The sequence below is a fragment of the Colletotrichum phormii genome, assembly GCF_030913505.1.
Source record: "Colletotrichum phormii strain CBS 102054 chromosome Unknown BDP81scaffold_17, whole genome shotgun sequence".
Classification (NCBI taxonomy): domain Eukaryota; kingdom Fungi; phylum Ascomycota; class Sordariomycetes; order Glomerellales; family Glomerellaceae; genus Colletotrichum; species Colletotrichum phormii.
Genome location: NW_026851459.1, coordinates 577430 through 598036, shown reverse-complemented (window position 1 = coordinate 598036; position 20607 = coordinate 577430). Strand labels below are relative to the sequence as shown.

General features: G+C 51.7%; 11 protein-coding genes across 11 annotated transcripts; 7 read left to right on the top strand and 4 right to left on the bottom strand.

The window, feature by feature from the left end:
• Positions 1 to 1014: 1014 nt before the first annotated feature.
• On the bottom strand, positions 1015 to 1578 carry BDP81DRAFT_271698 (uncharacterized protein; the record flags this gene model as incomplete). The annotated part of the gene is made up of 1 exon (XM_060582936.1): positions 1015 to 1578. A coding segment is annotated over one exon (564 nt), but the record flags the coding sequence as incomplete, so codon positions are not given.
• Positions 1579 to 2680: 1102 nt separating this feature from the next.
• Positions 2681 to 3190, top strand: BDP81DRAFT_434223 (uncharacterized protein). The gene has a single exon (XM_060590946.1). The coding sequence runs from the start codon at positions 2793 to 2795 to the stop codon at positions 3177 to 3179; it is 387 nt and encodes a 128-aa protein (XP_060442266.1). The 5' UTR covers positions 2681 to 2792; the 3' UTR covers positions 3180 to 3190.
• Positions 3191 to 3821: 631 nt separating this feature from the next.
• BDP81DRAFT_379949 (uncharacterized protein) lies at positions 3822 to 4847 on the top strand (the record flags this gene model as incomplete). The annotated part of the gene is made up of 4 exons (XM_060586828.1): positions 3822 to 4174; positions 4224 to 4346; positions 4397 to 4494; positions 4551 to 4847. Exons 1-4 carry the CDS (start codon positions 3883 to 3885, stop codon positions 4845 to 4847), a joined length of 810 nt encoding a protein of 269 aa, XP_060442265.1. The 5' UTR covers positions 3822 to 3882.
• Positions 4848 to 5189: 342 nt separating this feature from the next.
• BDP81DRAFT_354477 (uncharacterized protein) lies at positions 5190 to 5935 on the bottom strand. The gene has a single exon (XM_060586269.1). It carries the CDS (start codon positions 5906 to 5908, stop codon positions 5237 to 5239), a length of 672 nt encoding a protein of 223 aa, XP_060442264.1. The 5' UTR covers positions 5909 to 5935; the 3' UTR covers positions 5190 to 5236.
• Positions 5936 to 6834: 899 nt separating this feature from the next.
• BDP81DRAFT_326015 (uncharacterized protein) lies at positions 6835 to 7343 on the top strand (the record flags this gene model as incomplete). Its single annotated transcript, XM_060585028.1, has 2 exons — positions 6835 to 7090; positions 7153 to 7343. 2 exons carry the CDS (start codon positions 6835 to 6837, stop codon positions 7341 to 7343), a joined length of 447 nt encoding a protein of 148 aa, XP_060442263.1.
• Positions 7344 to 7371: 28 nt separating this feature from the next.
• BDP81DRAFT_295173 (uncharacterized protein) lies at positions 7372 to 7748 on the top strand (the record flags this gene model as incomplete). Its single annotated transcript, XM_060583092.1, has 4 exons — positions 7372 to 7448; positions 7505 to 7535; positions 7590 to 7665; positions 7714 to 7748. Coding segments are annotated over 4 exons (219 nt in total), but the record flags the coding sequence as incomplete, so codon positions are not given.
• A 1277-nt stretch (positions 7749 to 9025) lies between these two features.
• Positions 9026 to 9771, top strand: BDP81DRAFT_397016 (uncharacterized protein; the record flags this gene model as incomplete). Its single annotated transcript, XM_060588263.1, has 3 exons — positions 9026 to 9188; positions 9249 to 9505; positions 9556 to 9771. 3 exons carry the CDS (start codon positions 9026 to 9028, stop codon positions 9769 to 9771), a joined length of 636 nt encoding a protein of 211 aa, XP_060442261.1.
• A 377-nt stretch (positions 9772 to 10148) lies between these two features.
• On the top strand, positions 10149 to 11150 carry BDP81DRAFT_434215 (uncharacterized protein). The gene is made up of 2 exons (XM_060590945.1): positions 10149 to 10779; positions 10843 to 11150. Exons 1-2 carry the CDS (start codon positions 10251 to 10253, stop codon positions 11022 to 11024), a joined length of 711 nt encoding a protein of 236 aa, XP_060442260.1. The 5' UTR covers positions 10149 to 10250; the 3' UTR covers positions 11025 to 11150.
• Positions 11151 to 11971: 821 nt separating this feature from the next.
• On the top strand, positions 11972 to 14734 carry BDP81DRAFT_434213 (long-chain fatty-acid-CoA ligase). The gene has a single exon (XM_060590944.1). The coding sequence runs from the start codon at positions 12107 to 12109 to the stop codon at positions 14252 to 14254; it is 2148 nt and encodes a 715-aa protein (XP_060442259.1). The 5' UTR covers positions 11972 to 12106; the 3' UTR covers positions 14255 to 14734.
• A 152-nt stretch (positions 14735 to 14886) lies between these two features.
• Positions 14887 to 15510, bottom strand: BDP81DRAFT_397014 (uncharacterized protein; the record flags this gene model as incomplete). The annotated part of the gene is made up of 1 exon (XM_060588262.1): positions 14887 to 15510. One exon carries the CDS (start codon positions 15508 to 15510, stop codon positions 14887 to 14889), a length of 624 nt encoding a protein of 207 aa, XP_060442258.1.
• Positions 15511 to 15853: 343 nt separating this feature from the next.
• On the bottom strand, positions 15854 to 17154 carry BDP81DRAFT_434211 (uncharacterized protein). The gene is made up of 3 exons (XM_060590943.1): positions 16921 to 17154; positions 16557 to 16858; positions 15854 to 16479 (listed from the first exon to the last, which is right to left on the bottom strand). Exons 1-3 carry the CDS (start codon positions 17114 to 17116, stop codon positions 16297 to 16299), a joined length of 681 nt encoding a protein of 226 aa, XP_060442257.1. The 5' UTR covers positions 17117 to 17154; the 3' UTR covers positions 15854 to 16296.
• Between the last annotated feature and the right edge of the window lie 3453 nt (positions 17155 to 20607).

Here is a 20607-nt window from a genome sequence, read left to right as displayed (position 1 = left end):
TGCCGTCGCATCTCATGAAATCTTTCTCGTGCTGCCACGTCACCGAGAGCTCTACAAATCATGTAATTTCGCTTCTTATTGCCATGTCACTGATGTCTGGAGAATGGAAGGAGGGGAACTGGATGACGGGAGGTGGAAAGTGGGCTCGGCTGCGAAAAAAAAAGCATGCTTCTTGTACATGTTTTTTTTGGAAATGAACGACACGGACGTGCGGAAGAGTAGAGCAATACTACTTGCTGTTGACATGTCATATCGAATCTTTGCCTCTTATGACTTGCGTGAATGTGGCCGGTGCTGGACGTGTGTGCCTTGTGAATTTCAGCAGCCATACTGAGTCTGTTGGTCTGAGTCTTCATGTACCCTGTGATTTAATTTCAGATGAGTACGATCAATGGGGCATCACAGCTCCTGTCCCAGCTGTGATGAGATCACACTGACCAACATGAGGATCCAAGTCACTCTGCCATGAGGTAGATATCACGAGGAAGGACTTTTTAAAAGACACAACACGAGTTTCAATCTATAGCTAGCTACACGTCATCCAAAGACATGCTCCCCCAACAATTCAAGTTGTACTCCCTGTCGGACTGGAAGTCCAATTCGACCGCGAGTAAGGGCAGAGCATGGGCCACCTCGAGGGAGTACAATTAGACCTCGACTACCCACCCAACCTCCGGTTGGAATCTCCCTTCTACTCCTTACGCAGAATCAATCAATACAGAGATATTGATACTTCGTCACCCCCAGGACCCTACGGTTCGAACTAAATTCCCTGTGAAAGGAATACCAACACTCCCTGAATTCCCCGCCCAAAACGTTATTTTCTTTTCTAGTTTCTTTCCCTCTTTCTCATGCTTGTCGTCACTGTGAGACTAGCTTTCTGACTCTAGACTGTTGTCTAAAACTCGTGGAGGTGACGAGAAGGTGCAAAGTTTAGTTCATTGCGTTAGCTGGAGCATCTCAACGAGATGAAGAGGGTGATGGTGAGAACTTGCTCTATTCCTTCTTGTCGTTGCTCTCGTACTTGTCCTCCGGGTAAGGGCCGAACTCTGTGGTTTGACGCTTTTCCTTGATGCTGCTGCTGCTCTCATACTTGTCCTCGGGATAGGGCCCAAACTCGGTGGTCTGACGCTTCGCGCTCTTGCCTTGGTAGCTGTCCTCTGGGTACGGGCCAAACTCTGTGGTCTGACGCCTCGTCTTGCCCTCGTACTTGTCCTCGGGGTAAGGACCAAATTCGGTCGTCTGGCGTCTTTGGCTAGCTTTTCCCTGATAGCTATCCTCGGGGTAGGGACCGAATTCGGTCGTCTGACGCTTGCCGTTCTCCTTGCCCTGGTAGCTATCCTCAGGGTAAGGACCGAACTCGGTCGTCTGACGCTTGCTGTTGTACTTGTCTTCCGGATAAGGTCCGAATTCCGTAGTCTGACGCTTGTCGTTCTCCTTGCCCTGATAGTTATCTTCGGGATAGGGTCCAAACTCTGTGGTCTGACGCTTCTCCGGAGCGGCGAGCTTAGCGCCCGGGGCGGCGGCGGCAAGGCTTGCGGCGAAGGCAAGAATGGCGGTGACCTTTGTCATATGCATGATGGCGTTTGGAGTTATGAGTGGAAGGGTGGGTGTGTTGTGGAGAAGAGTGTTGGAGGCAAGGTGAAGACTGAAGATGTTGATGAAGGTTGGAAGACTGTGAAGGTGTTTGACTTGATGAGTGAGTGAGGAGAATATTTGCTACTTCCGGGACAAAAAGCACCCTTAAATATTCATTTTTCTCATCCAACTTGACTGTCAACTCATCAGTGAAGTCGCCATTCCGTTCACAATGCAAAGTATACGCCATCGGCCCGACGGATACGGGTGTTTTCGTCACTCGACGCCCTGTCGTGAACTTCCTATTCGTGACAGCGTCGACGCGTCGTCACTCTTGTTGTTCGTGATGCGCCATACTTCCAAGTCCACGGCAGAGCTCTAGTCAAACAGTATGACTCGTTGATCCGGTCAACCTTTTCAAAACTCATTATACCACCGCCCGCCGATGAAGAAAGTCGAGATGATTGCATCTCCTCTCGGGGACTTCAGGTTGACAAAGTTTGAATACTCGGGGATCGAGATCATCAATAACATAACCTTTTGAAGAATCTCAGAGTTTTTCATTGTCCAGGGACACATCTTCAGGCATGAATCGTCAAATCTTCTCTCAAGCCTCGTGGGAAGCCTCTCCGTCGGGCATATAAGGCGGATATCCGTCGGGCCTACGATCCTGGCCTTAGCGTTTTTCAACTCCCCATGAATCCTAACCGCAAACTTCGTCTCTTACCTCTTCCAGTCAGCCCCGTTCCATCAGTCCCCTTCTTCGCACAATGGCTCTCAAACAGTTCTTGTCAATGTCCCTCACCGCGGCCGTCCTTGTAGCAGTCCTCTCCGCAAAGTCTCGGCCCCAGACGGACCCCCAGATCCCACTCGGCAAGTCTTGCCCGCGCCCGCGCTATACGGTACGGACGTTGTCGTATGATCCACTCATTCAGCATATCGAGAACTTTATCACTCTGGAGGAGTCCCAGTACCTGCTGCAGATTGCGTACGTCAGAGCTCCTCCCCGTTGCAGACAATTCGGTGTATACTTGCTGACTGACTCGAGAGACAGTCAGCCTAGGTTCCAGCGGTCTCGCGCCATCAGCACTGACGGGCGATCCATTGCTGCGCAGGAACGAACCAGTTCCACGGCGTACCTGTCTTCGGACGATTCTGTCGTCCAATGCATCAGGTCCCGCGCGTCGGAGTTTCAGGGCTACGTAGACCTCGACATGATGGAGGACCTGCAAGTGACACGGTACCTAGAGGGGCAGCAGTACACGAATCACTACGACTGGGCAGCGAACCCCGCGGCTAGGAATCAGACGACAAACAGGGAGACGACCTTTTTCGCCGTCCTCGATGTGGAGTGCGCCAGCTGCGGGACGCGTTTCCCCAAGATTTCGGTAGATTGGGGCGTCGAGGATGAGCGGTGGTGCAACCTGGTTGACTGCGCGGCCCAGACAGAGCTGACAGTGCGAGCGGTCGCCGGTAGCGCTGTCTTCTGGCGGAATCTACATTCCGACGGGACCGGAGATGCTCGAACGCTACATGCCGGCCTTCCGGCGGTAGGCGGCAAAAAGATCGGGTTGAATATCTGGACGCGCCGGGGGGTTTAGTTAGTGCATATGTGAGGGGAGACTATCTCCCCGGGATATTGGACGTTTCGAAATAGCGCGCCGATCATCTTTCACCCTTTTAACTCCGCTCTGTTACACGTTCTATTAGTCTTTAGGCCTTAGTTCATCGAGATCTACCTGCAAGGACCATAAAGTCTGCATGCTCATATTCATACTCCTCCCACAAGGGACCTGCTGGTCAATGACACAACTGGGGCTAGCTCTAAAGACTCCGGTAAAGGTTTACACTAGTGCTTTGCAGAACATGGCCAACTACACGCGGAAGACAGCAGCCACTTTTTAGACTTTTGATCAAAATATGCTAGAAGGCCGGTGGCATGAACCATGATGTTCAGCAGCGCGTAGTCTGTAATCATTAGACACGGCCCGCTAGAGCCAACTCTCCCGGACCCCAAAGCTTGTTTGTAGTTCCCGAGCTTCTTTTCTACTAGACGTATACGCTAGCAGGCATCGGATTCATGCCTGATGGCGAGAGGACCAGGGCCACGACGTTGCACTTGCACCCGAGTTGCTCGGTAGGTGGATACGTACTAGAGGGAGCTTGGGTGGCGAGGAAAGAGACCGTCGCGGCTTGCCGTGCCAGCATCTGGACAACAACAATCCGCAGGAATCTACTGCACTCTGTAGTTTCCCATCTCTCGAGCCGCCCCTCGTCTTTTCAGACAGACCTTGTTCACTCTCCATGTTTGCAGAACGTCTCTATCCCACTTTCATCATGGAAAATAGCAAGCTGCTTGGGCGCAACTCCTCCTCGGACGCTGACACGGATTCTTCTGGATTTACTGACACTATGGAGCGGAACTCTGCTCACAAGACCGCCATGTCACGTTGTGAGATTTTTCGTTGCTGTCTTGAGGTTGTTCTCATCCTTTGTCTTCTCGAGACGACCGCTGCTGTTCTCAGACAGGACTACAAGGCAGATGGTACGAAGATTTGGCCAGCGGGAAGCGACTACAACCACTTTGTCCCACATGGTAAGTCGCATTTCTTCAACTTTCCAAACGCCACTGACTTGAAGAGTAGATGTGAGCTCGAGGGGCATTCCCAAGCCTTCGGGTCCTGATCAGTACGAGGTCACCGCCCATGCATTCCACGACCAGAGCGTCCTGAACGAGACTCTTGATTCTTGGCAGAGCCTCTCCCATGGTAAGCATGCATTGAAATAGGCTCTAAACACCGACTAATAAGACTAACAGCCTTTGTCCGAGCCTCTCCATACAATGGCAGCGGGCCTCAGAAGCTGTTTTCAGGGGACTTGTTCGAGATCGCCGCTTTCCATCAGATTCACTGTCTAGTAAGCCATCTCATTGATCATTTTGCTCTTTGCAATACTGACGCCCTATTCACTAGACATCCATCCTGGAGGATTTTGGTCTCTTGGCTGTCGGTGTTCCCAAGGAGAAGCTGCCTGGTTATCACAGCGGGGTCACGCTCACGTGGGAGGAGCACAAGGCGCACTGCTTCAACTACGTCCGGCAGGCTCTCATGTGCTTTGCTGACTCCACCGCCGAAGGCCACATTGAAGGTGACACGCACCGGGTGGCTGACCATGGGGTAATGCATGTTTGCAATGATTTTGATGCCCTGCTGGCGTGGTCAAAGGAGCCTGAGCGGGCATTGCCCAAGAGTTGGAGGGTGACAGACTGAGAAGCATTAGGGACTTGCTTGATTGTATTACCTAGGTAGTAGACAGATTCGCAGCTTGAGCACAACTAACATGCATTCTCTGATTCGGCTGACTATGCGCATTGTGATGTGTTGATATTGCTACGAAATGTACAAGTCAAATACTGTGATATGAGAGAAAGGTATAACGCAAAACTTTGGCCTTCAACGAACTCGTTCAATGGCTAAGATGGGCGCATATCCGATGACAAAATCGAGGGACTCAGTCACTCTCTCATTTCCCCGTTATGGGAGCACCCACGTCGAATACAGTCGCAGGGGAGATTGTCCTTGATACAGCCAGAAAACAGGTTTGATTTACTAGTCCAAGTATAGGCACTCTGTCTGACTGTACAATTTCCCCAGTTCCATCACCCCATGTGGGAGTGTCCTTGATGATGGCCAGGCACACCTTCCTTCGCCTTTCCCGGAAACATCTTTGAAAAGTGCCCACAGTCAGGGTACTGAATCTTTGCCCTGACCTCAATGTCGTCCGGTTCGTTGACCCTTGTGAGCACCTGCGTACAGTGCTGCGTGTGCGTCAAGACGTCTTCGCGGTGAACCATTCGATTCTCCGTCAAGGCCTTGTGGAACCGTAGAATGTTGTAGGCGCAGTGCGTCTTGTGCAGCCTATTGGTGAGGTAGACGGGCTGGGTATTGGAGCCAAACTGCTCCTCAGTGACGGACGCCGTCTTGTTCTGGTCGGTGTAGAACACCCACGGCCCGGCCTTGCGGAACTTATCCGTCAGCTCGCGGTCGAAGCACTCTTCCGGCACCCAGCAGAAAGAAAGCACGTCAAAATGGCAACCGCGGGCTTGGGCCTCGCTGGATGAGTTGCCGCAGGGGTTCCCAATGATTCCCTGGGCGTTGGTGCGGGATGGCGGGACGATGGACTGAAAGACCCAGGTGACCGAGAAGGCAAAGATTATGCTCAAGGCTAGGCCGATGAGGAGCTTGGAGAGAACTTCGCGCTGATAGCGTCGCTGTAGCTGGGGTGATGGGAAAAGGGAGTTCTCCTTTTCTTGCTCATCTTCGGCGAGCATGGGACGGGTGCTATCCTCACTATCGTAAGACATTGGATGGTGTTTCTTGAAATGATGATAATGAATCTAGGTGTGTAAGTGATGGTTCTGAAAATCCTTTGTAGAAGCGATGGGAGACAAAGACTTTGAGATTGCCCACTGCCGCAGTGTGTTGAGGTGACTTTGGAATTTGGGGTAACGGGCCCGGGGGCATTGCATGTACCCGACTCGAGTCTACTTTACCCCGAGACTCATTTCCTGACTCTGATACATGACTTTTGGCTGGCTCGGAAGATGAGAAAATCATCTACAACCGCATGACATGGTGTTTTAGACTTTGGATACGAGCCCCCGCCGCACAGAAGCTTAGCGCGCATAAATGCGCCGTGTCCAAGATCCATATTCTAGGCTTCAGCTAATTCCGCCATTCTGCCGTTAGAATGGATCATGACAATGGAGAAGCACGATCGGCGATGAACTCATATCCGAGGACCGAAGTTGAGTGCCGAACAGAGTCAACTTGACGATCTCAAGATCAACACACCTCTGCCATTGAGATTATGTCGGTCCCATGTTTTGACTTTTGATAGTCAAAGCTTCGACGGGAGGGAGTCGTCACTTACACCCGAACAGCTCCACCCCGGACTGAGTTGTTAGCCAGAGACGTAAACGAACGACATCTCCGGGCGTTCGGCGAATCCATTTTCGAAATAGTGCCTATTTTGAGTTGTTTCTCTAGCAACTGACACTTGAACGGCATTCTTTTGCCGGCATTGCAGTCAAATGAACCGGACGATTCTGCTTGCCATTGGATGACACATTAGTCGTAGGGCACCTTGTGGTCGTTGCAGTCGAGGTTCATTAAGCCCCAAGACCGGAACCTCCTTTTGATGAACCAAGTGCTCGCCCGACAAACTTCTGTTTTTCCTACCAAAAATCTAGCCATTATGAACTTCTTCCGGGCAGACAAGTCAACGCAGTATGTTTCTGTGGAAGAGAGCTCCGAGTGCAGTGAAGACCAGCTGCCTTTGCGAAGGAGACCCTCGTCGCCGATCGTGTCGGTTTCTAGGTCTTATTACTTCATTTCCTTGCTACTGTTTGCTGTTTCCCCTGTGCTTGTCATTGCCTTATTCATTCTACACACTCGGCTGGAGGGTGCTCGCATCGATAGCGGCTTCCTCAAAGGCTTCCCTACCGAACTAGGTATGCCAGACAGTGCTCTCAAACAAAAGGCAGACCACGAGCTGACATTGAGAATGACAAAGATCCAATCAAAGGTGTACTTGCCAGTGAAACAGTAAGTTTCACAGGCGGTCTTCACTTTTATAGAAATGGGACCTTGTACCGCGAGATAGTTGAAGGACAGCCGCAATACGTCGGGCCTCCATCGCCAGAGATTGACGCGGCATGGAAGAGTCTACTAAAAGGTGAGTTGACCAAGGGAGTCCGACCTTGAACCACATTGACCGAAATCAGGACAGTACATGAACCTTGTTGGGAGCGAAGCATCAAGCATGGTCGGGCGCACGTGGAAAGATGACCATGGCAACTACGAAGTAGCGTATGTTTCGCATTCTCCCAAATAGCGTTTCCAGCAATGAAACTAAGAATTTCTAGTCTAGATGTGATGCATACCCTGCATTGCGTGGTGAGTATCTCCAGCCCGTGGCCTGCTGGCAACGACAACTAACACATATTGAAGAACAAAGTAAGGATGGCTCTGGATCCAGATTACTACAAGGAGGAAGAAAGCCCCAGAATTCACAGGATGCACGTTGGTGAGCCATGATGCTGTTCGAATCTACAAGCAGTGCAGCTAATTGCAGTTCTAGACCACTGCCTCGACTACCTCAGGCAGACGGTGCAATGCCACGGTGACCTGACACCCATGGTTTTCAGCTGGTCGGATGATGCTGGCAGGGTTGTTGCCGACTGGAAAGAACCTCACACATGCCGCAACTTTAATCGTGTTCGAAGTTGGGCTGAAGATCACTTTCGGCCGTAGGCCACGCTGTACACACGTTGCCATGATCGACTATTTGCAAGTAGTTTTCTTCTTGAAGACTATCAAGAGGCTCTATTTTGAAAACTCAAGATTCGTGAATAGTGCCTATGAAGCGCTTGATTCTAGCCTACAGACGAATATTTAAGGGGCAAATTTTCCATAAGTTTTACCAATCCCTCATCCTGCCTCTGTATACTCTCACTTCCCTCGACATCCTCGCTATCCTCGCTGATCTTGCTGCCTTTGTATTTATACCCATGGTATATGTAACCTGTATTTATTAATCAAGTGCCGAGAACACTTCAATCGTTGTTCGTAGTATGGAGACATGATGTCTACTTAATTGTCGTACTTATACCAAAACCACCGCGCTGGTTTGATTATAGAATACACCAAATCTTGTGGGATAGGCAAGACGCAAAGTAGGCAAGACACGGCATAGGCAGGACAAAGATCGCCATGGCGACAGGTAACGTAAACCTGACAGAGCGATGAATAACCTAAACCAGAGCTGATTGCTATCCTTTTCATCGGGTACGTCGGAATTACACCCTTGTATATTCAAAGTCGGAAGGTGCACTCACAAAAGTGTCACTTGGCCTCGCCACCTTTTCATCCGCAATTACCACCGACTTGAATTTCTGGTTTCTTCCCTCTCAACCTCCCCCTTGGTGCCGCGCTCCAACTCAAGTTGGTAGGTCCAAATTTGTTCATTGGATTTTTCGACTGTTAACTTTGTACAGCATTTTGATTTATGAAGCACAAAGTGCGAGGGAACTAGTTAGTATCTGCAGGATACTCCGCAGCGGAGGAAGCTTAATCCCCACCTTCACCCATTGTGTCTACATCTACCTCCGATTTGGCTAAGCACACACTGTTCCGCAAGCTCTGCGAGAACCTTACTCAAGACAAGACAAGACAAGAACGAGAAGACACAGCGTATCAAGTGTATCATGGAATCTTCCAACCAAAAGGAAATGAGCGAAGAACAGCTCCAAGAGATGAATGATTTCCACAGATCCTCCCGGTCATCCGTGAATTCGCAACTCTACCTGAATGACTGCGATGCTCGGATATCAATCTTGGAAGAGATTAAGCGGATGACATTTCGCAGCAATGGTAAAACTTGGTCCATGACCCCCGACCTCCAGACACCCTATCTTTGGGCGGCATGTCTGGTCACCGACTTGGTCGAGCTGGAAAACTTCAGAGACACACTGAAAGGGCTATCCCCGTCGAAGGCTATGGATGCTATGGCACAGATCAGCGGGGCGGTCAAAAGCGTTGTGACATTGAGTAAGTTCTGTCTCCCAGAATATTGAGTGCCATTCATCTCGCTGACAAATTCCACCAAAGGCAGCACTTCTGACTCTGATGAGGTGGTCTCTGCTGCGTCTTCTCCAATCTCCAAGCTTCCCAGAAGAGAACCGGCAACCCATAGTACAAGAAGCACCCCCACGAAGACCGGCAACAGCCCACGACCACACTTGACACCTGTGAAGGGATCTCCTGGGAAAGCAGGTTCCGGAGGCGGACATCAAACTGCGCAATCTGGGTCACCCATTTCACCGGGTAAGAAGAAGCAGTACAGGAAAAAACGAGCGGTTCAAATTGTGAGCTAGACAATATTCTCTCAACTCAGTGGTATGCTAATATTTTGTAGACAAAGCAGAGAGACTCTGATACATGCCCTTTGCTAGGCACCAGATACTGCGAAGCTGCTCATGTCTACCCCTTTGCCGCTATCGACAGGAAGTTTTCGATAAACTCTTCCTTGTTGTCTCTCGTAAAGGTTTTTGGAGAGACGATGATCGACAGACTCAGTGACGATCTCCTCATGACCAACCTGGATTCTTGCGCCATCAATAAATTGGAGTAATGGGCGGAGCAGATATCGGATGTAGCGGAGGAAGATGATATTGCCTGAGTAATTTCGGGCCAGACGACGAGGTTTCCCAGCTTGGCGGAACGTTAGACAGTCATATTGTAATGATCGAGAATCACTGAGCAACGGTATCGTTACGAAACATTTTTGGCAAGAAATGCAGTTCTCTCTCTCACCCAAAGTCTTTCCCGTCCTATTTCATACTAACGTTTCCGTCTATCGCGTGGTGTTTAGGCAGATGCAGTGGGGCCGACCGGCTTGGCAACAGGCAGCACACGCTAACAGCTACCTGAACAGGGGTCCAATGAAGGTCATCGTCGGATACAAAAGCTCGTAGACTGAACCTCATTTTCTGTGAGCTTCCCGAGAAGAAAATAATCAGTTTACACTGCTGGACAAATCATTGTTCAATCTGCGCCTCTTTTATTCCACAGGTCTTCGAATACCTTGACATCATCTCAACTTCTTGAGCCATGTCCGGAAAAGCCCCCTCCGTCACCTCCTCAGAACCACTTGCACAGTTCTCATTAGCCCTCTTCACCAAGCTCCCACCTGAGCTTCGACTTGAGATCCTTTCACACTGTCAACAAAATGATCTCATCTGCATGTCCCTTGCATCATGCTCTCTCCGCGCCATGATGCTCCCAATGATACCGGCAAAACCTTCGCTGCTCTCCTACGACCAAGTACACCCCCCAGAAGTGCTCAAGTGCGAGTGCGGCGACACTTCGGCAGTCGGAGTTGTCCAGGAAATTTACTGGCACCGAAAGAAACGCCATGTATACAAGTACGCAGAGCCCCCGAGAAGATGCTCAAACTGGGCGCCCTGTCGACCGTATGCCGCCGACCACGCCATTTGCCGGCGGCAGTGGTGTAGGCACTGTTCGTGTACCACGTGTCCGCTATACGCAAGACTTCGCGAGTCGATGGGAGACCGGAGATACTGTGCCGAGTGCCAAAAGTTTACGAAGCGTCCTAGGACGAAGAAGTACAAAGGGAGATGTGAGTGGACTCATATAGTGCCGAGTGACTCGAGTCTGAGGAGCTGTTAGCTGACACCAACAGGCTTGCATGGCCGCCCTCGGGTTCGAAGGACTCCAAACAATCACTGGACGGCCAAAAAAGGAGTGTCGTATGGGTGTCGCTGGTGGCGGAGATGGGGCACTTGCGGTGTCGATGCCTGGGGGTACCCAGAAGGGGATAAAACGGCTGACGTGAGCAGAAGGAGGAATGCGAGGGTTGTGTAAAGTGTCCTTGACCCTACAATGACTGTGGTTCGGTTTAATAATCACGGCTAAAGATGTAAATAAATATGTAAACTTACTTGAATAATGAGGCTAACGATTCACGTTACGTGCCACGTACAACGAGACCTACCTCAGACTACAGCTCCATGACTGTTCCATTGACAGAAGCCCTGCTGTCTTTCTTCTTTCCAGGTCAATTGTCCCAAAATCTGATCGAATTGACATCCTCTTCAGGTCATGTTGGTATAGCACACAACCAGGTGGTGTAAGCTCACCGAAACAGGGGCAATCCAAAGCAACCTTGAAGTGCCGAGTCTTGTGCTGTGCCGAGGTTTCCTAGCCGGCCCCACTCAAATCCGGTCCAGGCCTCCGGCAGTGGGTGATCCACCTGGCGGCCGGCCGAGTCTACTCTTTGCATTGAATGGAATGGGCCTAGCCTCGGCAGGGCAGCGAATAATTGATGACCGCATTGCGAGCCCATCCAGGGATCTCGGCGATGAACCGATGCCGCCACGATGGGATGAAACCCCCCTCTCTACAGCTGCTTTGGTCATTGGCAGAGTAGGAATCTGGCTGCTTGCATGTCTCATAATCTTTGCGATGAAGCGGCCCATCAGTCTGGAATTCCGAGTCAATACAACGCGCAACTGCAACAGCCTTGGAAAACCCACCCGTAACATTTACTTGGAAAATAAGCCCGAGGCCTGATTCATGAGGCGAGGACCGAATCATAAAAAGAGTCGCGCGTTCAAACAAGTAATTGGTAGCGTTCTGCTGGGGCAGACCCCCCAAGCCGAGGCTTTGCACAAAAGTGCTTTTGCCCTTCTGGCGTGCACAGGCTATCTCAAGTTGGCAGCATCGCGGGGCAGATGAATGGTTGCGTTGCCTACCTTATCTAACCGAGTAATCGCATCACCGCCAAGGGTATGTTTATCCGTACTGCCATGTCTACTATTTAATCATCTCGCCGGTCTGCACCGCTCCCGCAAACTCCTGTCGGCAAGCCCTACACTCCCCTGTTGCTGTCTAAATCTCACTCTGTCCTCCACTTTTAGAATTACCCTCGTTGCCTCGAAGCAAGCATGGTGTTTTCAATATCTTACCCGTCGCATGTCCAAAGGATACTCGACCTCCGAGAACCGCGACCCAAAAACCAGCCATACTCGGTCGCACTCACAGGTACAAGCCAACCTGGCCGCTCCAATGTGTATAGGCATTGGCAGTTTGTGGATGGATTGCTGGAAGGCATTGGCCCGGATGTATTGACTGCTCACGACATGTTCGAGGCGAGTGCGAAGAGCAATCCAAAATCCGACTACCTAGGCCGCCGGCCATACGACCCCGTTCGGCGATGCCATCTTCCATGGGAGTGGCTTAGTTTCAAAACCGTCCAGGAGCGCAAGAACAACATTGGCAAGGGCCTGGTGGAAGTTCACGAGCGGGTCGGCAAGGTCGGAAAACAGTTTGGCGTTGGGCTGTGGTGCGAAAACCGACCTGAATGGTCAATTGTCGATCTCGCATGCATGTCGCAGTCACTTTTCAGTGTCTCGTTGTACGATACGCTGGGCCCTGGCGCATCAGAGTACATTATTCGTCACGCCGACTTGACGTGCGTCGTCACTTCTCTCAGCCATGTTCCAGCGTTGATCGCTCTCAAGCCGAATTTGCCTGAGCTCAAGTGTCTGGTGATACTGGACGATGTTCAGTCTCACTCGGACAACCAAGACTCTCTGTCGCGAAACCGGTTATTGATATCCATCACGGAAGCTCTGAAGCTGGACCTTCAGATCTATTCGCTTCAAGAAGTTGAACAATTGGGCGCAGTCTCTTCCAAACCATTGAGGCCCCCACAGCCAGATGACATAGCCACCATCAACTACACCTCGGGAACCACTGGGGCGCCCAAAGGCGTCGTCTTGACACACAAGGGCTCAGTCGCAGCGACAGTTGGCGCTCTCTTTGATGCGGGACTGCCCGGGAACGATGTCATGATCTCCTATCTACCACTAGCTCACGTCTATGGCCGACTTTTGGAACACATTGGCGCCTTCAGCGGGACCAAGATGGGATATTTCAGCGGCGACATTTCCAATCTCGTAGACGGTCTGCAGTCCCTCCGGCCGACCGTGTTTCCATCAGTTCCGAGGATTTACAATCGGTTCGGTAGCACCCTCAAGTCGAACACAGTCGAAGCTTCCGGGATCCGAGGGGCTGTGAGCAGGTACATTGTGGCAACCAAACTGACGAACCTCGAGAACGCAGAAGCTCCTACCAACAAGCACCCGCTTCATGATAGGATCTGGGGCCGGCAGACAATGGCCGCACTTGGCCTCGACCGCGCACACACAATGATTACGGGTTCCGCGCCACTGGACCCAGCATTGCACAAGTTCTTGAGTGTTGTGAGTGGATCTAGCGTGGTGCAGGGGTATGGAATGACCGAGACGTACGCTTGTGCATTGGCACAAAATCGGGCTGATGCCAGCACAGGGCACTGCGGTGGTCTCGTGCCATCGACAGAAGCCTGCTTGCTCTCCGTGCCTGAGATGGGCTATACCACCGAAGATGTCCCATGCCCGCGTGGTGAACTCCTGCTGAGGGGACCGAACTTGTTCAAGGAGTATTTGAAGAACCCAGAGCAAACAGCGGAGAGCTTCACCGAGGATGGATGGTTCTGCACGGGCGATATCGCATCAATCGATGACATGGGTCGCTTCACCATTGTCGACCGTCGCAAAAATCTTCTCAAACTCGCTCAAGGCGAGTACGTATCACCAGAGCGCCTCGAAGGCATCTATCTATCCGGCTGCAGATACATTGCCCAGGCCTTTGTTCATGGTGACAGCCTACAGGCCTTCACCGTCGGCATGTTTGGCGTAGACCCCGAGCTCTTTGCCGCTCTTGCCTCCCAGGTCCTCGGCCGCGTGGTTCCATCGTCGGACTTGCCAGCCGTCAGAGAGGCGTGTGGTGACGCCGCAGTGCGTGCTCGGGTGTTCCAGGATCTCGAGGCCGTAGGCAAGACCAACAAGTTTGCGAGCTACGAGCGCGTCAAGAACTTTGACCTATCCATCGAACCGTTCTCAGTAGGCAACGAAACCCTTACGCCGACTCTCAAACTTCAGCGAAAGAAAGTCGGAGACTTGTATCGAGACCGGCTCTCGGAACTGTATGCCCAAGTCCTGGAAGGTCGAGAAGATCACACCACAGCTCAACCTGTATCCAAGCTGTGAGATGGAATTGAGAATGTCGACTGTACTCTCGTTTGCTAGAGAATTCTGAAGTTGGGATATTTAACAAGGAGAGGACGAGAGAAGGATCTTCAGCACTCTCAATTTTCATAGTCGGGGCATGGTCTCTCTAGACAATAGAGCTACTGCTAGAACCAGCATTCCTCATGATACGGCCCATGTCTTCAGACGACACATTGTGCAGATATATATGTTCCAAGCATCTAGATCTTTTCCTACATATTCGTCAGACCCCAGTGCCTGTAGAAATCCATCTCCTCTTCGGAAAAAGGGGTTGAGTCAATGTTGAACAGAGTAGACGGCAGAAAGAGATTTTGATCAATGTTTGTATCCTCGAAGAGCGCATCTCCTTCGCTATAAGAGGGCGTTTGACCGTGAAGTGCGTCTTGACTCTCTACGGGTGCCGAGTGCGTAGATACTGGAGTAACCACGTCATACGCGGCTGCTTCACGGGTAGCATCCTGCGGCTCACTAGCTTGCAGGGTACCAACGGCTGCTGTTCCCGCACGACTGAAGCTTATCCTACGAGAGGTTCTTGTGTTCTGAACCGAGGGAAGTGGCTCAGCAGTCTTCATGATCTGGAGAAAGAAACGATACTGCATCTCGGCGGAAATTTAGTAAATCTTGCCGAGATGGGAAAGGACAAGCATGTGGAGGTTGACGTTATGCAATGCGAGCTGGCGGCCGATGCCCTCGGAGCGGCACGTCTCGTGTAGGTGTACCCCGATGGCGGAATTGATGCAGGTCGGGAGCGTGGGTGGTGAAACATTGAGGAGGTCGGCGCGTACAAGGTCGTTGACGGCCTTTGTGATGGTCGATGCGGCCGTGGTGTACCTGTCCATCGCGAGAGATCGAATGCTACTTTCCCCAAGAGGAGACTTTGAACTTTGTGCTGGCAGGAGGATGTACGGCCGGTGCAGAGCAATCAGTACAGTCCCATGGTAAATCTTGAGGATACTGCGGTGCAATAGCAGCAGTGGTGCTTCCCCCGCCAGATCCACGCAGATTCTGCTCTGTATCGCCTGCAGAATGCTGTGATGTGATTCGAGAGCCGTGGGCGATGCGGGTGGTTGACCAGGCCGATAGTTGAGTCGTAGGATTGTTTCTAGTTCGACAGACAGGTTCAACAACTCTATCCATAGATTTACAAGTGTCTCAAACTCGCAGGGAATGTAGGTTTCTCGCAGCGTAGTTGGAAGGCCGTCAAGATCGTTCAGTACTGCAGCGGCCTTTGGCATTGTTATGTCGCAATCTTCCGAGTTGATTCTAAGTGGCCTGCCAAAGCCGAGGCCCAACCAGATCTCACGGGAGTAAAGACTCCACCAGATGCGTTTCCAAATCTTGCATTGTGACTGGGAAAATGGAGAAGACCGGACTCGTTCGCAGGTTGGCTTTCGGTGGAAGCCGATGCTCTGTGCTAGACCGGTTGCCACTCCGATCTAGTGGCACGGCCCGTCCAGATCTTCTCGGTCTACGAGGTGATACAAAAGGAGTATGCAAGCCTGGATTATTGTTGGCTTGTCTACCTCAATTTGGCTGTCATAGAGCGCCTTTGTAAGAATTTGTCAGTGTCTCCGTTCTTAGTAGTAGTAGTAGTAGTAGTATTTAACATCATCAGGGACAGGAACCTAGCTATCTAACTAACTAAGCCCGATCAACCAGAGCGCCCTTTGGGCATATGATGTGCCGTGCCGCCATAGTAGCGTACGACAAGTCAGGCAATCTGTAGTGTACACTTTTCCTCTCGTGCCTAGAGCAGTGGAGATTATTAGCTAATCCCTAGGGTCCGTTCAGTTCCAAAAAAGCACGCCAGCAGGGGTTTCCTGACTCGGCAGAAGCGAATGGGCCTTGAGTAGCCCTACACCGTCCACAGATGACGGGTAGGGATATGGCCCAAGAGATATCGGTAGGTGTATGATAAAGTGTGAGGCGTGGTATCTCGGGCTCGCTATCCCCTCACAGGGAGTGCGTTTCGAAGTACCGCGTCAAGCGCTCGAACTTCTCAAAGGCACCCGGATCTCTGATCAGGGCGTACCAAGTGTTTCTGTTCTTGCATGCTTTGAAAACGTTGTTCTTTGCCAGGGACACGACGGCTTGTATGTCCGTAGGGAGCACTGAAAACTCACCTTGGCATGTCGATAGATATCCTCTTGGAATTCCTTTCTGGTCCTAAACTCAGCAGCTTGCCAATGCTCTGGCTTGACGAACTTGATAGTGTCATGTTAGAACCTGGCCATTTAACAACCGTACAGGGACAGGGTCAGACAGAAGGGCAGATCCCTACCGTAGCGGCAGCAAATAAGACACTCCATAGTAGGAGGGGGCTGATACTGCTTGGCTGGTCGGCGAATGCTGAAATGAAACGGCCCGCATCGATGACTGGTAAATATGGGTGAAGGTAACGAAAATAGCAGCATATCATGTCATGCAGGGCCGCCGGTTCAGGCAGCGGGCGCGCCATCAGGGGAGAGGTGGTATGTGCCGGGGGAAAGTAACGACGCTGGCGCTGGATGATGTAAAAGTTGCCTGGCAAGGGACGAGAAGGATAGCAAACGTCGAAGAGCAAAGCCATGCCGGCAGACTCGCCTGTGACCCGAGTTCCTGCGTCAGAGAACTTGCCAACCAGGCAGATGGGAGAGACAACGAACCAGTATAGTAGATGACAGGGGCGTTCGGGGTGCCACGTGCATAACTCGGGTCTTGCGCGGTACATAGCATGTTCTCAATACTGGTCGGACGATACTGCCGCTTCGAAGACGGGCCCGGATCCGGGCTCGGGTTGGGGCTGGGGTGGTCGTCGCCCCGGTCAGGCAAATGATGTGAGGAACTGGAGGGCGACGGCATGGCCGGAGGAGGCGGCGGCGGCGGCGGCGGGACATCAGCCGGGACCCGGCTGATGTAAATGCGGCAGGTTGCATTGCCATCCTCCGAGCAGTTCGTTCAGGGCGGGCCCTGGGCGGCGATATTACAGCGGACCTTGCGCCGATGGCAGGCTACGCATGCAATAGCAGAGCGCTTCCTCTTGGTGCTGCCAGCCATCGCTGTAGCAGCCAGCGTAGGCCTGGCGTTGGACGTCTTCGGAGTCGAACTCATCTCATCGACTTGTGCTCGGTCAAATCGTGGGTGTGGAGAGAAACAGGCAAGGGGGGAAGTGCAGTGTGTTCGGCAGCAGGCCGAGGTAGTTATGAAGGTGTCGCGGACCTGTTATCTATTTGCCATCCAAGCTTGCCGAGTCTGCGGGCTCCCTTGCTTGTTTTCTTTACCCCAGATTCCTGCCCCGCACTCACCCCCGCAATTTTCTGTCCCCCCCCCATCAAGCGATCCGTCGCCGTGGCTCCACGCCGGCAGCCGCACTAAGCCAAAAAATAGGACTCGCTTCATCTTCTCACGGATCGGCTTAGACGTACACATAGTATTCACAACATGGCCAGAACCAGGAGCCGGTGGGAGACATTGTGTAAATGTTGTTCTTGACGAGTGATCAACGTCGCCGTCTTCACTAGCCAACCCCGCCTCGACCCGAGCTGAACTGCCATTGAGGGGTGGAACTATCCCGGAAATGCTTCTCATATGTGCCCCAACATCGCTGCTGAAGAGAGCCGGTTTCAATGATAAGAACCGTCCTCTAGCCATGAGCGACAAGAATGGGTTCTATCTGTTACCTCTACATTGATATTTGCAATCACTCGAACAATTGTCTTCTACCTTGCCCGTGCCCGTTCCAAACCCCCTTTTCGCTGCCATGGCTCGATTTATACCGAACGTCTTCAACCTCTGGGTTGTGGTGTTTGTTGCAATCGGCTCTATTGGCTGCTCCTATGGCCTTGCAATTATGGGTTAAGCTTGGATTCATCATCCTGCTCGTCCCAGTTTGTAGAGCATACTTTGTATTTCATTGGTAGCGGCAGCTCGCTGTTGTTGTTGTTGTATTTAACGCCGTGGCGGCAAGGGCGCAGCCGCCCTTGCGGCCGACCTCCCGAGGGGTATATGGCGTGGAGGGCCGCAGGCTCAAGCTATATACTCTACAGTACACGCCTCTTCCTATCGTCCTCCAAGTCTCGCCCGTGGGCTACTATGTGTTCCATCCGTTCCTAGTTCCCGCTGGTTCCCTAGTTCCGTTGTTGCTATTTACCCCTTAGAAGGGTAGGTTCGTTCGTAGGGCCTAGGTCAAACCTAGCCCTTAATACCGCGGACAGATCTTTTGGAAGAAGTCTGTTACGCAGAGGAAGGCCTGAAAGCCTATAGGATCAGTGATTAACCCCTTGTAGTACCGCTCTAGAGGTCTTATAGGTCCTATAGGCTCAAGTAGGCTAGAAGGGTGGAGGGTAGGCCACTGATGCCTCCTTACTAGGGTCTTTTAGTAGTAGACTAAATGGTCTACCTCCTTTACCTCCCTGCAGGAGCAGGTAAGGAGTGCTTCTGTATAGTTAAAGCGTTAGTAGTATTGTTCAAAGTCTCTATAGCCTAATCGGGCTGCTAGGAGATGATAAAGGATAGTGTTGGATTCACAGGTGGAAAAGGAAAATACTCGAGTATCGTGGGTAGCAACGATCACCGACTGTAGTGGTGATATTGCTTGTTCTTGTTGTTCTTTTGTGGAAGTCTAACCAGGTGCCAGCGGCGGCAGGAAGTCTGGGGTATACCACCCTCGTGTGGCTGAGCCACACGGACCACCGTGGCTGGAACGGACCGCGGCAGCAACCTCCTGCTGCCTAATGTAGGCCTATTCCAACAGATAGCCCACGGTAGGGCTAGTTCCGGAGGGCAAGCAAGGGTAGCTTTAAGCCCTAGCTAGGTATACCAGGATGTTACCTCCCGTTTCCACCATCTTCTATATTGGCGATATATACGCTCTTTAGTAAGTCGTTTAATCCCTAATAGGGTTACTAGCTGTCCCCTTAGGACTAGTAGGGTTATGCCCTCCTTAGCTAGGCTGTCTGCTTCTTCGTTTCCTTTAATACCTTAGTGCCTAGGAGACCAATAGGTTCATATATCGTGTATCCTGGCTACCTCCTGGATCTCAAGGAAGGCCGCTTATAAGGAGTCTAGGACCTTACTACGAATCCCCTGAATAACGCTAGTATTATCGATATAGATATATATAGGCTAGCCTTAGGAGGTCTAAAGGGCCCGTCGGAGCCCAGCCCTCGCCCCCTTAGCCTCACTATCAAACACTTCTACTAAGCCAAGACGGCCGTAGCCCTGGGCTGTACGTTTATTATTATGGTAGATAATAAAGCCAAACCCTGTAGCCCCGTTAAGAGCTTTAGAGCCGTCTAAATATACGACTATATACTTACCTAGTACAGTCTTGAGCCAGGCCTGGAAAATCCTAGCTACTACTTCCTTCGTCTATATAACTATAAGGTCATCAGACCCTAGGAGGTATTGCGGCTGTAGGAGTGCTGGCCTTAGACACTTAGGTAAGAGGCCAGCTGTTCTTTAAAGCCTGGTCTGTTGCCGCCCTGGCTGCAGCAACCTCCACGAAACATCTCTCCAGCTTGGCACGGGCTGTTAGTGCCATGCTGAGGGGCCCCAGTCCCCGCGGTTTGCCGCTGCGCGCTGGGGTGGATTAGCTATACGCTAATCAAACCCTTAACAACGCACATTTTCCCCTCGAATCGAGCCGACGATTATTCAACCTAACGAGCCGCCGTCGACTCGAATTCGCCTTCCGCAGGCTAGACGAAGTCTTCCTGGTAGGGCAGGGAGCAGAGGTTCCATCTAGCCTCCCGAAGGAGACGGGCGACTTTCTTTCCCGGCGCAAGTGGCGCTTCCGGGCCCAAATTGAACATCACCGACCGACTTTTCGACTTCGCTCTCTCAGCACCTTTGCCCCTTAAACGATCGAAGACTCCCTCGAAGAGACGAAACGACCATTGGGTAGCGATGTATAGCCACGGCTATATACAGCTATGCTCGTTACAGAACCTAACAGCAAGCCCTACAACCTAGTCTTACGAGGTTTTGCCCCTTGTGGTTTCCCTTGTGGCGGTATTACCTATTACGATATACTCCGGACGGTTACTGGAACGTTGTGTAAACCAGAAGCCTGCGGGCTCTGGGTCGAAGGATAGGGGATACTGGCGGAATTGCGTTCTAGGGACGACCATAGCACTGTCTCGGGCAAGCCAGCGGCACCCAGAGACAGGTTAAACACACAGTTGCCTTTGGGCACGATTTGGAGGACGAGCTGGACTGTATCTAGTGATAGTTATAGGCCTACGGCCCTCCACGCCATACACCCTTCGGGAGGTCTGCCGCAAGGGCGGCTGCGCCCTTGCCGCTACGGCGTTAAAATTACAACAACAACAACAAAAGCCCTGGCTGCAGCA